The sequence below is a fragment of the Acomys russatus genome, chromosome 2 (assembly GCF_903995435.1).
Source record: "Acomys russatus chromosome 2, mAcoRus1.1, whole genome shotgun sequence".
Taxonomy (NCBI): domain Eukaryota; kingdom Metazoa; phylum Chordata; class Mammalia; order Rodentia; family Muridae; genus Acomys; species Acomys russatus.
The window spans coordinates 89,530,278-89,548,258 of NC_067138.1; the positions used below are offsets into that span (position 1 = coordinate 89,530,278).

Here is a 17,981-nt window from a genome sequence, read left to right on the forward strand (position 1 = left end):
CTGAGTTCAGTTCCCACCACCTGGTTTTGGATGGCTCATAACCACCCATATCTCCAGCTCCAGGGGAATCTGGCATCCTCTTCTGGCCTCTGCAGGCACCTGCATTCACATGCCAACATCAGATACACACAAATACACACGATTTTTTGTTTGGTTGGTTGGTTTTTGGTTTTTCAAGACAGGATTTCTCTGTGTAGCCTGGCTGTCCTGGACTCCCTTTGTAGACTAGGCTATCATAAAACTCAAAGAGGAGCTCAGCTCAGTCTTGCTAGAGAAGAGTGGTCCTGCTCCTTCCAGGACTCTTGCTCTTTTGGGCGCGCCATAAAATCGAGGTGCAAGAAGAGAGGAAAAATCTCCAGATACCTACAGGATTAATTTCTTCCCAAAAAAAATGATCAACATGCAAAAGTCTTGTGATGAAAACGAAGGAACAACCCAGAACACACCAAAGGCAGATGAAGGCCATCCTTCGGAAGATCCGCCACATCAGGCAGAAGGAAATCTTCAGGCTTCTGAAGAAAGTGTGAGGGAGGAAGCTGATGGAAGCCTTAGAGGAGAGCCTGCTCAAGCCAGCCCAGAACCTAAAGAGGACACTCCTGCAAGGCATCTGAACCCTGAAGAAGTGATAAGAGGCGTAGATGAGCTGGAAAGGCTTAGGGAGGAGATAAGAAGAGTAAGAAACAAGTTTGTGATGATGCATTGGAAGCAAAGACATTACCGAAGCCGTCCTTACCCTGTGTGCTTCAGACCTTGAACTCTTTTCTCTGATACTGAGATCTGGCTGCTGCTTTCTTTCTCTTAGCATTTTCTGATGTATCTTTGAACTCCATTTTACTTTTAATTACCTGGTGGTTATTTTCTTTTAGGTAGTTGTTGTTACCAGCATCTCATTGGATTTTGGATTTTGACCCATTTTTTCACGTTTGTTTTTCAGTTGGAAAGTTTCACACTTATGCATGGAAATGTGTTCGTTCCATATGAAACAATTAAAGAGCAAATTTTAAGGCAGCATATTTAGGATCAGCTCACATATATAGGAAAATTCCTAATTATGTGTGTACATGTATAATTATACGTATCTCAAAAAAATCATCAGTGCTCAAAAAAAAAAAAAAAAAAAAACCTCAAAGAGATCTGCCATTTTCTGTCTCCTGAGTGCTAGGATCAAAGATGTGTGTCACCACCACCAGGCAAAAGTTTTTTTATTTTCCCAAGACAATCTTTCCTTGTGTAGCCTTGGCTGCCCTGGAATAGCTTTTGTAGACCAGGCTGGCCTCGAACTCATATCAGTATGCCTGTTTCTGCCTCCCGAGTACTGGGATTAAAAGAAGAGTTAATTTTTTTGACTGCTCTGTTGAAAGAGTTATTGCTATTGAGGTCTGTATTGTTGTAGTCCTATTAAGGACAGTATTTACCCAAATCACAAACTCTCAGCATACTGCATCTGGGAATTCACCCTACAAATAGTCTCCCCGCCCCCCTTGGTTTTTTGAGACAAGGTTTCTTTGGACTCACTTTGTAGACCAGGCTGGCCTTGAACTCACAGAGATCCTTCTGCCTCTGCCTCCTGAGTGTGGGGATCACAGGTGTGTACCACTGCAACCCGTGCCAAATATTCTCACATGTAGATTTTAGTGGAGTTTTAGTAGAATCATTGTATCTAGGGTAAACATCAGAATGAAACTGTTGTTTTTCACTGTATCTGAGGTAAATGTCAGAATGAATAGCTGTTTTCTAGAAGTACTTAGACCTTGAAGAAATCTTTGTGGAAAACGATGCTTGTTTTCTGTAATTTATAACATCGTTTTTCTGAGGCCTTCACATGACTTTGGTCACTAGACAGTCCCGGCACACGTGAGTGGCTTGCATTACTGAGTACTGCAAATGACCCACAGTAGAGACTAAAGCTGCAGGCCTGTGGTCCCAGCACTCAGGAGGCAGAAGCAGGCGTACGGATGTGAGTTCGAGGCCAGCCTGGTCTACAAAAGCTATTCAAGGACAGTCAAGGCTGCACAGAGAAACCCTGTCTTGAAAAACTAAAACATAAAATAAACATTTATATGGCTGTTTGATATTCAGCCCACAGAGGCTGCATCTCCCTACAGCCAGCAATGCCTTAATCCATCTGGCGGTTTCTCTTTCTTTGATAGGCTTCCATGATTCAGAACACCAACCGTAGATGACACTGGACATGGATAGATACTGACATCTCTCCTATGCATTTGAACCAGCATTACTATCTTGCTGGTTCCTGTATTCATTGTTTACATCTTAATCTATTTATTCTTTATTTTTATATGTGTGTATGTGTGTATGCTTACATAAGTTTATGTGTACCATGTGCATGCCTGGTGTCTGTGGATGCCAGAAGAGGGTGTCAGAGCCTCTGGGACTGGAGTTACAGCTATGAGCCACCATGTGCTGGGAGCCAAACTCACAGCTTATGCAACAACAGAAAATGCTCTTAACTGCTGACCTATCTCTCCAGGCCCTTCTTTGGTTGTTGTTGGGTTTGGTTTGGTTTGGTTTTTGAGACAAGGGTTTCTTTGGGTAGGCTTGGCTATTCTGGAATTCACTCTGTAGACCAGGCTGGCCTTGAACTCACAGAGATCCTCCTGCCTCTACCTTCTGAGTGCTGGTAGTAAAGGTGTGGGCCACCACCTGCTTGGCCATATTCTTCTATATTAGTTACATTTTAAGCCTTCATTTGTAATATGTTTACCCTAGAATCAAGCTTTAACTTTCTGAAAACTGTTAAAAATTGTAATTAACATAAAGAAAGTAATAATATAATTGCCACTGTATCTTTCTGTTATTTTGTTGTGTTTTGTTTTGTTTTGTTTTGTTTTGTTTTTTGAGACAGGGTTTCTCTGTGTAGCCTTGACTGTCCTGGACTCACTTTGTAGACCAGGCTGGCCTGGAACTCACAGCAATCCGCCTGCCTCCGCCTCCTGAGTGCTGGGATTAAAGGCGTGCACCACCACCGCCAGGCAACTGTATCTTTCTGAATTGGTTACTTCCCTCATTGTGTGACAAAATAACTGACAGGAGCAATTTAAGAGAAAGATTGATTTGTTTTGGTCTTGGTTTTACAGCTTTTAGTCCATAGTCATTGGCCACAGTGATTCTGGGTCCATGGTAAGGCAGAACATCACAGCAACAAAGCCAGTTAGAGTAGGAAGTGTTTGCCTCAAGTTAGGGAAGCAAAGAGGAAGAAGGCGGGGGGGGGGGGGGGGATAACCTTCAAAGGCACGCCCCCTACTGACCCACTTCTTCCATGTTGGGCTCCATCTCCCAAAGTCCCCACAACCTACCAAAATATTCCCACTGGCTGGGGACCAACCATCCAGCAAAGCATGTGAAGACACCTCCGATTCAGACCATCATCTTTTACATGCTTGTGTGCATATAGACGTGGGAACAGTAGCTTGTCCAAACAGTGGTAGGTAGAGTGGATTCTACTTTACTTTCTTCTTCATGAATCCCTTTATAGTCTACATCTTTTTATAATGAATATCATTTTTAAAATGAAAAGGCCAGGGGCTAAAGAAATGGCTCAGAGGTTAAGGGCACTGGCTGTTCTTCCAAAGGTCCTGAGTTCAATCCCCAGCAACCACATGGTGGCTTACAACCATCTATAATGAGATCTGGTGCCCTCTTCTGGTTCACATACAGGCCAAATACTGTATAAATAATAAATAAATACATCTTTTTTAAAAAAGAAAAAAAAAAATGAAAAAGCTGCCAGGCAGGCGTGCTGGCACACACCTTTAATCCCAGCACTTCAAAGGCAGAGGCATACAGAACTCCGTAATTTCGAGGCCAAACTGGTCTACAAAGTGAGTCCAGGACAGCCAAGGCTACACAGAGAAACCCTGTCTGGAAAAACAAAACAAAACAAATTGATTTACATTAAATTAGCCGCAATGGTTAAATCACATCTGAGAAGCTGAGAACCCTGTAATGGCTCAGTCGGAGAGGTAATGTCCTGGCAGTGTGGCCCACAGTAGCTGCCTCGCACTAAGGAAGCCAACAACCTGGGAGAAGCTTGTAGACCACTACAAGGCCAGAAACTCCAGCAGTCCAATCTGTATTGTTACCGGAAGGTACCACCCACAATTAGCACCAATTAATGCAATCAGGTCAGTCCTTGAGGTGAGGACCCCTACCTGGGGTGATTCTAATTAGTGGTGAGTTTGAAACCAGCTGTAGTATCCTCTAACATATTATCTTAGATATTGGTTTGATAGAGCTAAATTTTGCAAGTTTATGTGGTTCTCCTCTTCCTTGGGGCAGGGGGGGGGGGCGCCAGGGGGTGCTGTTGGCCACCAGCCTACCAAGTCAGGGGCAACAGAAGACACGAAAAGCTTGGAAGGCCATAAGCACCAAGGAGAACAAACTCTCTGGGAACCTCTCCAGGAGCTAGTTCAACTTTAATCAGTGAGAACAAAGGCTATATAGCCCTTGGGGGAGTGGGTGGGGAGCTTCCAGGATAGGTTTACATCATTGCTTGAAACCAGGCACTTTAAGGATGCTTGTTTTTAAAAAGGAGGGGGGTGTGTTTTTTTGCATTTGGCAGCACGCTCCTATCTTTTGAACAGGAACATAGTTCCTAATTACTCAATTACTCTATAGGCACAGGGAGGGGAGAGCTAGCAGGGTGCTGGGTCAAGGGCCATATATCAAATATGGTTATTAGGCTCTATGTCTAAAGATGCTCTCCTGATGGAGTCAGGCAGAGAGCCAGAGGCCCTGTTGGGGAGAGGGGTCCTACACCTAACGCCAAGCTCAGAGTGGCTCTCCCAACCAGGAGGACCGTGATCTCAAACCCCAGGGTCCTTCCAACAATTTTAAAAAGTATAAGTTCTCAGTCTATTGACATTGCTTCTCAAGCTTTTGGTTAAGATCAAGTAATAAGATCAAGACGCACTTGAGTGTAGGTGGTGATGGGAGGGGTACAGGGAGTTAAGTCCATGTCTGTGTAGATGCTTAGGAGGCATGGGACTGCTGAACTACAGCCTTGGCAGGAACTTCTGAACAACAAAGCTATACCCCAACAGGATTTCCTATTTTCTGACTCAAGGTCAAGGCTATAGGGTAGTCTTCAGGTTTGAGTAGGTTTGTTGTCCACATAGTCAGAACTAGTCTACAAAGTGAGTCCAGGACAGCCAAGGCTACACTGAGAAACCTTGTCTCAAAAAAACAAAAAATAAAAAAAAAAGAAAGAAAGAAAGAAAAAAGAAAAGAAAAAAAAAAATTCTGAGAATATTTTTAGTGTTCTCATTCCCAGCACACAAGTACTATATAAAGCAATGCATAAGTCAATTAGCTACATTTGGTTTGGTTTTGTCCTTATTTTTGTTTGTGTTTTTTGTTTGTTGGCTTGGTGTTTTGTTTTGTTTCGTTTTGAGACAAGGTTTCTCTGTGTCACATTGGCTGTCCTAGAACTCATTTTGTAGACCAGGCTGGCCTCGAACTCACAGCGATCCACCTGCCTCTGCCTCCTGAGAACTGGGATTAAAGATGTCCGCCACCATGCCCAGCTATATTGAGTTATTTATATGCTTCAAAATGTCATGTATGCAACAATGACACTTCCATCTGTTTAAATACAGAAAAGGGCTAAGGAGGTGGCTCGGTGGTACAGCATCTGCACAGCACGCCTGAGACCTGGGGACAATTCCCAACACCACACACACTGACAATGAGAAGACAGTACCGGGTTACAGAAAAGGTAAAGTAAGTACTCACACACACTCATGCACTTTAATTCGCTTGCTCTAGCTCTCTCTGTCTCTGTCTCTGCCTCTGTTTCTCTCTCTCTCTCCCCCCCCCCCCCCCCACCCCCCACCCCAAGGAAGCCAGCTGCCACATTGCTAGATTGTTCAGGCAGCCTACAGAGATGCTAATAACACAGTGATCGATGGCTCCCAGCCAGCACCAGTGGAAAGTCAAGCTGCCTGCCAACAGCCACTCCAGCAGGCCCAGAAGTCCTAGTCAGGCCTGAAGATGTCAAGGTCCTAAAATCTTAACTACAACCCCACAAGAGAACCGTTTCTGAGCCACACTCATGGCTATAGAAACTACTAGGAATCGGTGGATCTTTGAGTTTGAGGCCAGCCTGGTCTACAGAGTGAGTTCCAGGATAGCCCAGGCTACACAGAGAAACCCTATCTGGGAAAAACAAATAAAACAACAAAACGAAATTATACAGATGCCAATGAGCGAATACCACTTCTGACTGTTGCTACTTTCAGGGAATTTCAATCCAACCTGTCACATTTATAGACAAATTAATGATAACAGATGCAGAGCACTTGAAAGCCATAGCTCTGGTTTAGTTGAGCTGGAGTTCCCAGAGCAGCTAACAGTGAATGTTAGCGTTGGACAGAAGCTGTCGTCCTACACGTGAGATGCAACAGCTGGGATTCCTATTCAGCCTGTCAACATCAGTCCGTGCACACATGCACAAGCCAGCTGAAATCTGCCTGCCTGTTTCTGTGCACCACTTCCTTTTTCTGTCAAGCGCTGCCTACCCACGTTGCTAGGTGGTTCTCTCTGGCTCTGAGGACACATGACTCATGAGTTCCCCTTTGCTCAGATAAACTGCTATCCTTAATCTTTCTAAAGTGTTTTTGTTCTTATTTTTGGTACTGGGAATTAACCTAGGAACTGCATCGTGTTAAGCACATGATCTGAGCATAGCCACATCCCTAGTCCCAAAGATTGGTTGGTTGCTTTGTTGTTGTTGTTGTTTTCATGCTAAAGGTGAAACTCAGGGTCTTGCTGCATGCTAAACAAGAAATCCACCACTGGATTATACCTCCAGCCCTAGGACTTAGCAACAACAAAGGGCCAACAAAGAAAAGGGTAAAGCAACAAAGAGGAAGCTGAGGTTTTGTCCAGAGGAAAGCCTGGAAGCCTGCGGAGTCCTCCAGTCCTGGTGCAGAAGCTGCCTGTCAATTGTCACCCTCCTTCCTGGTGACCCATTTTCTTTCCTGTCTCATAGTCACCTTTTCCAGTTACTTTTAATCTTTTCGCTTTAATGTCTTTTTTTTTTTTTCTTTCTTTTATCAAAATTGGTTTTCTTGAGCTTTTCATTTTAACCCCCTTCATATATGTCCAAATATTTTCTCACTTCGGTTTTGTTTTCTCTTGGCAGGGCAAGTGATAAAAGCCACAGTAGGCAAGTGCAGCTCCAGCTCTTTAATGCCGATTTGTAAAGGCCGTGGGGGAAGGAGGGGCGGGGGTTTGGACACCAGACTCATCCATTGCACAGACTGTCCAAAGTTAAACTGTTAGCTCATGCTGTGACCTGCAGACACGACCACTCACAAAAAGAAAGCTGTTGTCTCTGAAGACGACCTTGTCATAGAGGCAGAGAACCGATGGCTGCACTCTGTCTCCTGACTCCTTTCTCTTTCTTTTTTTCCCCCAAAACTACAGAACCCAATACCCAGCTTTACCCACCCCACTCCTTGTATGAGTTGTCTTGAGCCTTTCCTGAGTCAATGTTGTTTCTCCCTGGATAATCTTATCCACCATCTTTGCATCTGTCTTCTTTGTATAGGCGTCTCAAGGTGACAACTCCAACCAGATCTACACCTTAGCTCCTGATCTGGGTTTACATCTGCCAGATGACACATCCTCCTTCATTTAACTATGGCGCACACACCCCTCCCTGCATCAATCTGCAAGGAGTCATGCCACCCCCACATTTGACCCCTCACTGAGTCCTGTGATCTCACACCTGTAATACTTCTCTCTGTCCTAGGAGCAACATATATATTTTGTTTGACATGGGGTGGTTTGGTTTGGTTTGGTTTGGTTTTGAAACAGGAGCTCATTGTGTAGCCCTAACTGGCCTGAAACTCTCTTTGTAGACTAGACAGGCCTGATCTCAAAGAGATCAGCCTGCCTCTGCCTTCTGAGTGCTGGGGTTAGATGTTAGTGATAGCACATGTGCTCGGCACATTTCCCCCCTCCTCCCCCCTGGAATATTACCTGACTTACTGACTTCAGTTCCTGCTTCACAGGTGGGTCCTTCTCAGCAGGATACTACAGCAGAAAGTAGGGAGCGAGGTTTCAACCTGAGTTCAAACAGAGCTTCGGCTCCCATTCCTCAAAGCAAACCATTAAGGACAACTAAATTTTCATTCCTTCCTGCAGACAGTATGGGTAATCGTGACATAATAAATATTGTAAACAGTAAATCAAGGGGCTGGAGAGATGGCTCAGAGGTTAAGAGCACTGACTACTCTTCCAGAGGTCTTGAGTTCAATTCCCAGCAGCCACATGGTGGCTCACAACCATCTATAATATGATCTGACACTCTCTTCTGGCCTTTAGGAGTACATGTAGGCAGAGCACTATATACATAATAATAAATAAATAAATCTTTTTAAAAAACAGTAAATCAAGTAATCTATTCAGAATGTCTGCCCACATTGTGGGTAGGACTGTCGTTTCCTGATGACTCATGAATTCTTTTTTGCACTATAGTATATCTAAGTGCTTAGTACATTTTACCTTTTACCATAATTCTTATCAAAATTATGTTTCAAAACTATAGGTTTAAGTCAAGCATGGTAACCCAGACCTGTAGTCACAGTTACTTCGGAGGCTAGGAAAGGAGGATTGCTTAAGACCAGGACTTTGAGACTACCCAAAGCAAAGAAGCAAGACTCTGCTCCCAAAGTAAAAAATTAAGATACAAAGCAAGACTGTTCTGTGGGGAAGGACAACAAGCCTAACAAACTGAGTTCAATCCCCAGAATCTACATAGCAGGAGAGAATCATTTGCCACAAGATGTGCTCTGATCTCTGAGAGCCCAAACAGAGATGCGTAATTAGCCAATCAATCAATCAATTTCATTGTTTTGGGAAATTTGATCACACTGTGAATCCTGAGACTGTACTGGAAAAACCTGTTTCTAATTGTGGTGTGGCTCAGCCCTGGCACACACCCTCTATCAAGAGCCTTCTGTAAACAGGATTAGATAAAGTTAACCTTACATCAAACGCAGAGCAAACAATCAGTTGGCAGGAAGTGAACATGGGAAAAAAACCTTAGAGAGTGAGAGGACTTCCAGAGGACAGACAGAAAGACACACAGGAAGTAGAGAGGAGGGACTTTCAGTTTGAAAGGTTTTAGTGACATTGCAAAGAAGGAGAAGGGGTGTTTTCCTTCTGGGATATGAGCTGAGTAAGGTCAGTTGGGTGCTTTCTCTGTCTGAGCTAGTAGGTTTTTACCCAAGCATTTGGCTCCTGAATTTTTATTGGTAAAATTGAACAATTGAGATTTTCTTTCTTTAAAACAATCTTTAAAACAATCAAATAACCAAAAGTAAACATAAACAAGTTTGTCCCCTGTTGATAATTCTCTGTTTATCTTTGAACCCCATTTTTAAATTGGACTATTTGGTTTGGTGGTGTTTAGTTTCTTGAGTTCTTTATATATTTTATCAGATGGGGGTTGGTGAAGATCTTCTCCCAGCCTATAGGCTGTCCTTTTGTTCTGTTGACTATTTCCTTTGCCTTACAGAAGCTTTTAAGTTTCATGAGGTCCCATTTAATTGTTGATCTTAGAACCTGAGCTACTTGTGTTCTGTTCAGGAAGTTGTCTCCTGTACCAATGAGCTCAAGGCTCTTCCCAACTCTTTCTTCTAACAGATTTGATGTCTGGTTTTATATTGAAGTCTTTAAGCCACTTGGACTTACTTTCATTTTGTACAAGGTGATAAATATAGATTATTTGCATTTTTCTACAAGTAGGCATCAGGTTAATCCAGCACCATTTGTTGAAGATGCTATCTTTTTTCCATTGTATGGATTTGACTTCATTTTCAAAATCAAGTGTCCATAGGTATGTGAGTTTATTTCTGGGTCTTCAATTCAATTCCATTGACTAGCCAGAACATCGAATGACCAAGAAACACCAAAAGAATTGCTCAACATTCTTAGTTATCAGAGAAATGCAAATCAAAATGACTCTGAAATTTCATCTTACATCTGTCAGAATGGCTGAGCTGAGATTCCATCTTACACCTATCAGAATGGCTGAGATCAAGAATTCAAATGGCAGCACATGACGTGGAGAAAGCGGAACACTCCTGCATTACTGGTAGGAGTGCAAACTTGTACAACCACTTTGGATATCAATCTGATGCTTTCTCAGAAAACTTGGAATAGCTTTACCTCAAGATCCAGCTATACCACTCCTGGGCATATACTCGAAAGATGCTCCACCATACAAAGACATGTGCTCAGCTATGTTCATAGCAGCTTTATTCATAATAGCCAGAATCTGGAAACAATCTAGATGTCCCTCAATCAAAGAATGGATAAAGAAACTCTGGTACATTTACACTATGGAATACTACTCAGCTATTAAAAACAAGGATATTATGAAATTTGCAGGCAGATGAATGGAACTAGAAATGACCATCCTGAGTGAGAGAACCCAGACCCAGGAAGACATGCATGGTATATACTCACTTATAAGTGGATATTTGCCCAACATAGATGTCCTCTGAGAGACTCTACCCAGCAGGATATCTGGACAGATGCTGGGTCTCACTGCTGGAGCGTTGAGAGTGGTATGGAAGAATGGGAGGATAAAAGAACCCAGAGGGTTCAGGAGCCCCACAAGGAGACCATAAAGGCTGGTGTATCTGGTCCCAGGTGGTCCTGCACAAAGTGTTTCATCAACCAAGGACAATGCATGCAGTAAACCTAGACACCCCTGTTCAAATATAATGGACAGAGAGTGGGGACTGCCTCTGACTTGAACTCTGGTGCCCCCAATTTGATCACTTCCCCATGGAGGAGAGGGTTAGTGGCACACAGAAGAAGGAGAAGCAGGCTAACTAGATGAGACCTGATAGGCTGTGGTCATATGGTGGGGGAAGAGGTCCCCTTCTGTCAGAGGTCTAGGGGAGGGGAATAGGGCAGAGGAGGGAGGGCTGGTGGGAACGGGAAGATACAATTGAGAGGATAACAATTGGGATGTAATCTGAATAAATTATAATAAACTTTTTTTAAAAATGTTTGCCCCTATACTAGACCGTTAGTGTATGCTGTCTTCTTACCCTCGAGACACATGGAAGACTTTATTTCATAGCCATTTAAGAGAAATATATTTCATTTAAGAGAAATTCTGATGAGTTCTTTTCTCCCATTTGATGACCAAGGAGGTCACATGTTTCTATAAGACAATGGAAGTCTTGGGTCCCTAGTTGCAATAGGCAGGTGTGAACAATTCGAATTCTAAAATTGTTTTCAAAAATCATTTCTTGCTGGTCAAACCTGATGATGTGTTGCGTAGTGGTTCGAATAAATGTGGCCTCTATAGGCTCACAGGGAGTGGCACTATTAGGAGGCGTGGCCTAGCTGGAGTAGCTGTGGCCTTGTGGGAGGAAGTGTGTCACTGAGGGGTGGGCTCTGAGGTTTGAGATGCTCAAGCCAGTCTGCATGTTGTTGTCCCTTCCTGCTGCCCATGGATCCAGATGTAGAACTCTCAGCTACCTCTCCAGGGTCACGTCTGCCATGCTTCCCACCATGATGATAATGGACTGAAACTCTGAACTGTAAGCCAGGCACAACAAATGTTTCCTTCATAAGTGTTGCTGTGGTCATGGTGTCTCCTTCCAGCAATAAAACTCTAACGAAGATGTGTCATAATACATGTGAAAACAAAAATAGACCAGCAGACTCACAGATTTCAAGTCATTTGGGGGCAAAGGAATGTCTGTCATTTTAACTTGACTTTTAACACCAGTACTTTTGTCTGTATTCACTTGAGAGTAGTAAAAACCCAAATGAGGATAGTTTAAAGAAAAGAAGAAAATTGACTAACCTCCATAAATTAAAGTTCTAAAGGCCGAACAAGCATTGGACATGCTATATGCTATATGCAACAGTGTAAGCTGAATATATGGAGTTCCTTGTTGCAGTGCTTAGTGTTGTCAACCTGACAAACTCTATGACCAAAAGGGAGATGGTTCTAGAAGAGCCTCCAGACATGATTTAGAGACGTATCTATTGTTTTGCTTTGTTTTTTGAGACAGGGTTTCACTGTAGCTCTGGCTGTCCTAGACTCACTTTGTAGGCCAGGCTGGCCTCAAACTTACAGAAATGTGCCTGCCTCTGCCTCCTGAGTGCTGGGATTACAGGCATGCACCACTACACCTGGCCCAAGCCTTTTCACCCTTAAGTTGTTTTTGTTGGATAATTTATTGCGGCAATGGGAAAAGAAACTAAAGCATTCATATTATCAAATCTGAGTGAAGTCTAAAAGGAAACAGGTATAACAATATATCTAGCGCCTTTTCTCACTCATCGGGGTGAGAGAAGGGAACTACACACACACACACACACACATACACACACACACACACACACACACGACTGTCTTTTGCTTCATTTATCAAAGCCTTGGATACGTGCTGTCTTCTAAGATGGAGTAAGACTTCCCCCATTAGCCAGTTTGCTCTCAAGCGAACAATCCTCCTGAGAGTCCCAAAGCTCCAGTGAAACAGAAATGGGCACAAAGGCATCAACTCCTAGGGACCTGTCCTGAAGCTTGGGCTTCAGGAAAAGTGGAGAACAGAAGAAACTGAAACGAACCCCCTGTACTTGACTCCTCCAGGCCTGGTGAAAAGGAAGGCATCTACAGATGAAGCAGGTTCTCTCCTCTGCCTTGAGAGCATCCTCCGGATTTGAGCCACATGGTGATATCGCTGTCCCTGTCCATACGGGGCTAGAAGAGGAATCAGCCTAGCAGGAAAAAAAGTGGCATATAAACGAGGCAAAGTAAAGAACATATTAATGGACACCTACAGCAGCAACCAAAGATTGTGTTCTCTAAGAAGGAAAAGTTTTCTACAAAGGAGGCAGTTTCACAGAAGAAGAGAGCTGGACAGAGCTCAGGATGGAAATGCTGGTGGCAGTTATAGACCCAAGTAACATCAAGATCCTTCCACTGGACTGGGTGAGACAAAGAAGAGATGTTAAAAGCACAGTAGGGTCTGGGGCACACACCCCATCTTACACTATCATACCCTAGGCATTTGTGGGTGTGGCAAGGTGGTAAATTTGTAATTTTTGTTATTTCAAAAATGTTAAGTGATTATAATTCTAGCTTGTAATTTGGCGGACTGATGTCTTGCACTCAGCCTAGTTTCTCTTGTACTTTGGGATTGCTCTCTCATCTTTCCACTTTCACAGCTTTTATTGTGTGTGCGTGTGCCACGAGTTTCATTAGGCTAACTACTGTTCACAGACACAGCAATGGGAGATTATTCACAGGCGCATGGGCATCCTCCATGAGGCCACACCACTGGGAAAAGTCTCTTGGCCAGCTAGTAAACACTGCCTTGTGAGCACCTTCTCCTCCATAACAGGATATTGATGGCCCTGGGACTCGCATAGGCCGTGGGCAGCTAAGGGTGTGTTCAAGAGTACAATCGGTATGTGACGCCCGGAAGCCAGTGTTCCACAACCCTCCGTCCTTTCTACCAGCTCCCTCATGCCTTCCTTCCCTCATCCCTGATGTTCCCTCTGCCCTGGGTGGAGCAATACCGATGTTCCATTCATGGCTGAGCATTCAACAAATAACTTGTTCTCAGAACTTTAATCAATTATGTGTTTTCTCAGCTGCTAACGCCCCCTGCATAAAAATAAGCTGCTCTAATAATAATAATAATAATAATAATAATAATAATAATAATAATAATAATAATAATAATAATAGTCGTAGTGGTAGTAGTACCACCACTAACCTACGGACATAAGCATAAATTGTAAGAAAGCAACTTGATAAACACATCAAGTTCATTTAGCATATCATAACAATTAGTAGTTATCTCTCTTGGTGTATCTTTTCCAGCCATGGGCTAGTGACCGGGTTTACATTACCAGACATGAATTCCCTCCTGTGCGGCAGGGTTTAAGATTATTTATTTTTATTTTTATGCATATAAGTAGTTTACCTGTATGTGTATATATGCACCATATGCAGGCTTTGTTTCTGCAGAAGCCAGAAGAAGGTGTTGTGTCTCCTGAAACTGGAGGCACGGGGAGTCATGAGCTACCATGTAAAGTGCTGAGAATCCAATCCAGGTCTTAGCGGCAAATGTTCTTAACCACTGAGCTATCTCTCCAGCCCCTGCAGCAAGCTTTAAATCCCTCTTTCAAAAAAATCAGTTGTTTACTCCAATGATGGTTGTGTCATTGGTGCACCAGTGGGTATACATGATATGGCAGATGAAGGATGTAACATACAGGGGCCACAGCTGACTGTTGATGGCAGTCTTCTTTCAGTTGCCTGTGGAGCACCTTCTGCCATTAGGAAAGCATCCAGTTTATTCCACTTTAATTTCTCTATGCCCTGCAACTAAAGTATGTCATCCTCAGCAATAATGTTTTATCATCTAGTTCTGGTGACAACTGATACAGGTGGCAATAGCATGTATTGCTTTGGCTAACAACTCACAGAGAGCCCTGGACTTTTCATTTAAATAATCGTATGGCTTCCAGGAATAACTTTATGGAGTTATTATAGAGTATCTCCACTCAAACTTTTATTGTTGTTGCAATTATGTGTGTATGTGTGTGAGCATGATACATGCACATGGATGCCATAGAAGGAGCTGTGACCTTCCTTTCACTTTAAGCTTTGTTTTTTTGTTTGTTTGTTTTGTTGTTGTTGTTGTTTTGGGGTTTTGTTTTGGTTTGGTTTTTTTTTTTTTTTTTTTTTTTTTTGGTTATTCAAGACAGGGTTTCTCTGTGTAGCCTTGGCTGTGCTGTACTGGACTCACTTTGTAGACCAGGCTGGCCTTGAACTCACAGAGATCCACCTGCCTCTGCCTCCCGAGTGCTGGGATTAAAGGTGTGCGCCACCTCCACTCAGCTCTTTTATTTTATTTAATTTTATTTGTTTGTTTGTTTGTTTGCTTGCTTGTTTTTGAGATATGGTTTCTCTTTGTGGCCTTGGCTGTCCTGTCACTTTGTAGACCAGGTTTGCTTCTAACTCACAGTGATCCACTTGCCTCTGCCTCCCTGAGTGCTGGGATTACAGGTGTGCTCCACCACACCTGGCTCCACTTCATTGTTCTTTAAGATAAAAATGCATCGTTTGGGTGAGGCACATTATCTTTAGCACTCCTCTGTTGTTGGACTTGTTCTATAACATAGCTACTGTGGACCGTGCTACAATAAACACTGATGCATAAATATCTCTGTGATGTGTCAGCTTGATGTCCTCTGAGAAATTACCAAAGAGTGACATTACTATTTTAGGAAACCTCCATCCTGATTTCCATACTGGCTGGACTAGTTGACATCCCCACCAACAGTGCATACATCTTTTTTGTCCACATTTTTATCAGCATTTTTTGTTAATTGTTTTCTCAATCATCATTCTGATGGAAGTAAAATTTGGAATCTCAATATGTTTTTATTTGCATTTCTCTGGTGGCTTTTAAAATCTTTATTGGTCATTTGTAGTGCATGTTTTGAGAATTACTTGTTCATTGGCTCACTTTTTGATTGAATTGTTTAGTTCTTTGAGTTCTTAGTATACCCTAGATATTAAACCTCTGGTAGAGATGTAGCTTGCAATGGTTTTCTCCCATTCTATGGCCCACATCTTCACTTTCTGTATAGAAAAGTTTCCCTTTCTGTATAGAAGCATGTTGATGCGACAGGTCTAATTTGGCCTTATTTCCTGAGCAATTGAAGTGCTTTGGAGAAGTTCCTTGCCTGTGCCTAGAGTTTCAGCTCTGATGCTAAGGTCTTTGATCAGTTGGAAGCTGATTTGTCTCAATAACAATAGACAGCTGAGGTAGGAAAGAAGGAATTCACAAGCAGAAGCTTCCAATGGAGGCCTTTCCTCAGGAATACTCAAAATGTGCACAGCGTGGATGAAGAGAGACCAGTCTGCCTCTGTCCCCTGAGCACCAGAAGAAGTCATAGCCTTTTTATAGAGTTGCTGGAATAAACTAGAGCCTAGCAGTTTGCCACAAAGCATGAGAATAAAAATCTGTCTGTGTGCCTACCTATTTTCTTTCTTCTTTCTTTCTTTCTTTCTTTTTTTTTTTTTTTTTTTTCCCCTACCTATTTTCTTGAGCCAGGCCTCATCTAATTCAAGCTGGCCTTGAGCTTGCTATGTACTGAGCCTTGGATTTCTGATCCTCCTGCTTTTCCCTCCTATCTGCTGAGATTTCAGGCATTCACCACGACACCTAGCTTTTGAGAAAGAAATTTAAAATTTGGTATTAAATTGTGTGTGTGTGTGTGTGTGTGTGTGTGTGTGTGTGTGTGTGTGTGTGTGTGTTTTCAGGAGACTTGCAGGAATCAAGTGTCTCCTTCCACCATGTGAGTCCCAGGGATTGGATTCAGGTGTCAGGTCTGGTCATCTTACCAGACCCAGATGGAATAGTTGAAAGATAGCTCTTCCTCATATGTCCAATCTATCTTTCCCTCATCAAGTAGACTAGACCAAAAACAATACTTACATTCTGTGTTATTTTATTTTGTTAGGTATAATGATACCTACTGCCAATTTAATTGCTTTGTAATTACTAAGTAGCTATAAAACAGGAACTCTAAAACAAGGGACCCACAGAATTAAAATTTCCCCAGGAACCTTATGCTAGGGAGGAGATGGTTAAGGTCTGGCTGCCGAAGGGAGGCCTGAACCTTTATCTCACAGTTTAATTGACAAGTGCTTATTTCCTGGGTCTTGTTTAGTCTTTTCTATAAAAGTGTGGCACTATCATGTGAAAGCCAGAAAGAAACCATATGCCTTTCTCTTGCAGGCTTAGTGGACCCATTTTCCTTTGCCAGCCTCAGTTTCCTAACATCTCCAGGATATAGGAAACTGAGGTGGCAAGTTCATGGACCTAGGCCTGGTAATGATAATAGTTGTCATGCCATCTTTGAGGTCTGTTCTTTCATAAAATTTATTAAATGAGCACCTCTTGCATTTTGCTTGGTTATTTTCATTTTTTTATTATGTGTATATATATTGGGGCAAAGGGGAGCAAAGGGGGCGAGTCCACGCCCACAGAGGCCATCAGATCGCCTGGGGATGGAGTTAAAGGAGATATGAAGAGCCAACATTGCTGCTGGGAACCAAACTCAGATTCTCTGCAATAGCAGCATGTGGTCTTAACCACTGAGTCTCTGTCGGGGACTTATATTGCTATTTTAATGCTATTTTAGTATACTGAAATGGATAATGGAAAAACTACAGACTGTTCTTGAGAAACGCTCTAACTTTGTTCATCTTTCCCCAAAATACATTATCTTCTACATTGGCCACTGATATAACAAGAAGTGTTGAGGAGGAGGAGGAGGAGGAGAAGGAGGAGGAAGAGTCAAGGAGGAAGAGGAGGAGGAGGATGCTTGCTGTTTCTTACAAAGGGCAGATTGCAAGAGGAGAGTTCAAGTTAGATTTCTACAAGAGCCACTCGTGGGGTGCAAAGGCTTGGACCCCAAGGGAAGAATGAGATAATGAGGAGGCAGAGAACATGGTAAAAGCCTTTGGTACAGAGGAAGGAAAAATCTGGGATTCAGCATCCAGATCCGGTCCTTACTATGGCCTAGCACAGAACTATGATAGCGTAAGGAACTTTCTACCCCCGGAATGCTAAACTGTGAAAGACTTTCAAACGAGAAATGAAAGAGCTTCTCACCACTTGGCTCTTGAGGCTGAGGGCACAGGGTGAGTGGGTCCAGACACAGTGCTGTGGAAACAAAATATATGCAATATAACTTACACATCCCTCCTTGAGACAAAGGCTCCAAACTGAGGGAGACTGAAGGAAATCCGTCTCTTTATGTGGTGCCTCAGGCACTTTGTTATCACTGCCTGTCATCCCTATAAATATCAGGGATTGAAAGGGCGCTAGAAGAATAGGCACTACAGAGAGGTAGCGTTGGATGCTCAGGCTCCTGGGCTAGAAAGGACCATGTTC

At 42.9% G+C, this 17,981-nt stretch overlaps 1 protein-coding gene across 1 annotated transcript; it reads left to right on the plus strand.

Moving 5' to 3' along the window:
• Window positions 1-256: 256 nt before the first annotated feature.
• Window positions 257-1,096, plus strand: LOC127207190 (transcription elongation factor A protein-like 8). The gene has a single exon (XM_051166562.1). It carries the CDS (start codon window positions 392-394, stop codon window positions 752-754), a length of 363 nt encoding a protein of 120 aa, XP_051022519.1. The 5' UTR covers window positions 257-391; the 3' UTR covers window positions 755-1,096.
• Window positions 1,097-17,981: the final 16,885 nt, after the last annotated feature.